General features: G+C 60.7%; 1 protein-coding gene across 1 annotated transcript in view; it reads right to left on the reverse strand.

Moving 5' to 3' along the window:
- Window positions 1-2,436, reverse strand: part of ZBTB10 (zinc finger and BTB domain containing 10) — a gene marked incomplete in the record, with an annotated part of 24,411 nt that extends 21,975 nt beyond the window's left edge. The window contains 2 exon segments of the mRNA XM_077492925.1: window positions 1,511-1,956; window positions 1,959-2,436. Of these exon segments, the coding sequence (XP_077349051.1) occupies window positions 1,511-1,956; window positions 1,959-2,190 (678 nt within the window).
- Window positions 2,437-3,400: the final 964 nt, after the last annotated feature.

The raw sequence follows: 3,400 nt of genomic DNA on the forward strand, positions 1-3,400 counted from the left end.
ACGATAGAAAGTGACCTGCCCCCCCGACTATCGCCCCCCCACCAGATAGAAAGTGACACTGCCCCCCCCCGATATCGCCCCCCCACCACGATAGAAAGTGACCTGCCCCCCGATATCGCCCCCCACCACGATAGAAAGTGACCTGCCCCCCCCCCCCCGATATCGCCCCCCCAACACAATAGAAAGTTACCTGCCCCCGATATTGCCCCCCCCAACACAATAGAAAGTGACCGGCCCCCGATATCCTCCCCCCCACAATAGGAAGTGACCGGCCACCGATATCACCCCCCCAATAAGATGTGACCGGCCACCGATATCACCCCCCCAATAAGATGTGACCGGCCTCCAATATCACCCCCCCCCCCATAAGATGTGATCAGCCTCCAATATCACCCCCCCCATAAGATGTGACCGGCCTCCAATATCACCCCCCCCCCCCATAAGATGTGATCAGCCTCCAATATCACCCCCCCCCATAAGATGTGATCAGCCTCCAATATCACCCCCCCACCATAAGATGTGACCAGCCTCCAATATCACCCCCCCCCCATAAGATGTGACCAGCCTCCAATATCACCCCCCCCCCATAAGATGTGACCAGCCTCCAATATCACCCCCCCCCCATAAGATGTGACCAGCCTCCAATATCACCCCCCCCCCCATAAGATGTGACCAGCCTCCAATATCACCCCCCCCCCATAAGATGTGACCAGCCTCCAATATCACCCCCCCCCCCATAAGATGTGACCAGCCTCCAATATTCACCCCCCCCCCCATAAGATGTGACCAGCCTCCAATATCACCCCCCCCCCATAAGATGTGACCAGCCTCCAATATCACCCCCCCCCCCATAAGATGTGACCAACCTCCAATATCACCCCCCCCCCCCATAAGATGTGACCAGCCTCCAATATCACCCCCCCCCCCCAAGATGTGACCAGCCTCCAATATCACCCCCCCCCCCATAAGATGTGACCAGCCTCCAATATCACCCCCCCCCCCAAGATGTGACCAGCCTCCAATATCACCCCCCCCCCCCATAAGATGTGACCAGCCTCCAATATCACCCCACCCCCCATAAGATGTGACCAGCCTCCAATATCACCCCACCCCCCATAAGATGTGACCAGCCTCCAATATCACCCAACCCCCCCCATACATGTGGCCACTCCCCATAATAAAACGTGACTAGCGGTGACCTCTGTCTTCAATAATTGAGATAACCAGCCCTACCCCTCCCAGGTCCCTGTAAAGTGACCACCTCCTGCAATGTCATGTGATCAGTCCCCAATAATAAATTTGCCCCCCAAACAGGACATGTGACCGGGGTTGATGGGGCAGATTGCACCCCCATTACCTGGTACCGAAAATAAATGCCCCCCCCCCCCCCCCAATATTACACATGAGGTTGGGGCAGATATCAGTGTGGCTGAATAACTACATGATATATATGAGGGTGCCCGTGTGTGCCGGGGCACTTGTCCCCCAAGGTCAGGGCTTGTGGTCTCACCTGTACGGCGGGGTCGTTGAGCCGGTGCTCGGTGGTCTGCCCGTGTCGGACCAGCAGGGCCCTCTTGTAGCTCCGGGTGCCCTTGGTGAGCTCGTCGTGGCCGGCCTGCTCGTTGGAGTGGCACCAGGTACAGGACATGAGGCCGTTCTCCTGGGAGAAGCGCAGCCAGGGGAACTCGTGCAGCCATGATCCCTGGAAGGAGCAGTGCAGGCTGGGGAGAAGGGACTGGGGCCGGGTGGAGGGTAGGAGGCCGAAGCGGCGGGGCCCGTCACCTCCTCCCGGGATCAGGGTGCAGTCCTCGTCCCCCTCCACCGCCTTCCCGCCATCCTCGTCCTCCTCCTCCTCATCATCTTCATCCTCATCACTGCTCTCTCCGCTCACCGAGGGCCCGGTCACCCCTCCGCCCGACACCACCGCCGCCGCCACCTCCTTCGCCCCGGGGTAGGCTCTCCGTCCTCCTCGTCATCCTCCAGCAGGCCCTCCGGCTCCAGCTCCACTTCTACCTCCTCTTCCTCCCCGCCGCCTCCTCCATTCAGCTGCCGGCCCAGAGCCCAGGCCGAGGCCTCCTCCTCCGAGCTGACGCCATTATTGTTGTTATTGTTCCCGGCAACGACGGCGGCGGCGCTCAGACCTCCTCCGCCTCCCCGGAAGGCCAGTGTCCTGCGGTTCATCTCCGCCATGTCACCACAAGCGGCCCGCCCGGTAATATGTGAGGTGACCGGGAGTCCCCCCCGCCGTCCGCCGCGCACAGCCTTCTGGGAGCCGCTTCACCTCTCACACGGCGCGTCCTGTCTTCCCCGTACACAATGGCGCCCACAAACGCCGCTCTCTGCACGGCCGAGGTCGAATGGCAAATGAACAACGGACTGAGCCCACAATGCACCGGGGCGCTGTCCGGAGAGGGGGAGTCAGGGGGGCGGGTGAGGTGGGGGTGGGGGAGCAGCTGAGGGAGGGGGGCGGGGGGGCCTCCTCTATGTACACAGTGCGCGCACACCTCACCCCACTCACAGCGCCGTGCACCCGGACTGAGAGCCTCGAGCAACACACTGCACCCTCAATGAGAGCCCCGAGCAACACACTGCACCCTCAATGAGAGCCCCGAGCAACACACTGCACCCGGACTGAGAGCCTCGAGCAACACACACTGCACCCTCAATGAGAGCCCCGAGCAACACACTGCACCCTCAATGAGAGCCCCGAGCAACACACTGCACCCTCAATGAGAGCCCCGAGCAACACACTGCACCCTCAATGAGAGCCCCGAGCAACACACTGCACCCGGACTGAGAGCCTCGAGCAACACACACTGCACCCTCAATGAGAGCCCGAGCAACACACTGCACCCTCAATGAGAGCCCCGAGCAACACACTGCACCTCAATGAGAGCCTCGAGCAACACACACTGCACCCTCAATGAGAGCACCGAGCAACACACTGCACCCTCAATGAGAGCCCCGAGCAACACACTGCACCCTCAATGAGAGCCCCGAGCAACACACTGCACCCTCAATGAGAGCCCCGAGCAACACACTGCACCCTCAATGAGAGCCCGAGCAACACACTGCACCCTCAATGAGAGCCCCGAGCAACACACACTGCACCTGAACTGAGTGCCCCGAGCAACACACACTGCACCCTCAATGAGAGCCCCGAGCAACACACTGCACCCTCAATGAGAGCCCTGAGCAACACACACTGCACCCTCAATGAGAGCCCCGAGCAACACACACTGCACCCTCAATGAGAGCCCCGAGCAACACACACTGCACCCTCAATGAGAGCCCCGAGCAACACACACTGCACCCTCAATGAGAGCCCCGAGCAACACACACTGCACCCTCAATGAGAGCCCCGAGCAACACACACTGCACCCTCAATGAGAGTCCCAAG

Source organism: Lithobates pipiens, unplaced genomic scaffold (genome assembly GCF_037356315.1).
Source record: "Lithobates pipiens isolate NorthernLeopardFrog02 unplaced genomic scaffold, aLitPip1_a1.2 Scaffold_19, whole genome shotgun sequence".
In the NCBI taxonomy this organism is placed as follows: Eukaryota; Metazoa; Chordata; class Amphibia; order Anura; family Ranidae; genus Lithobates; species Lithobates pipiens.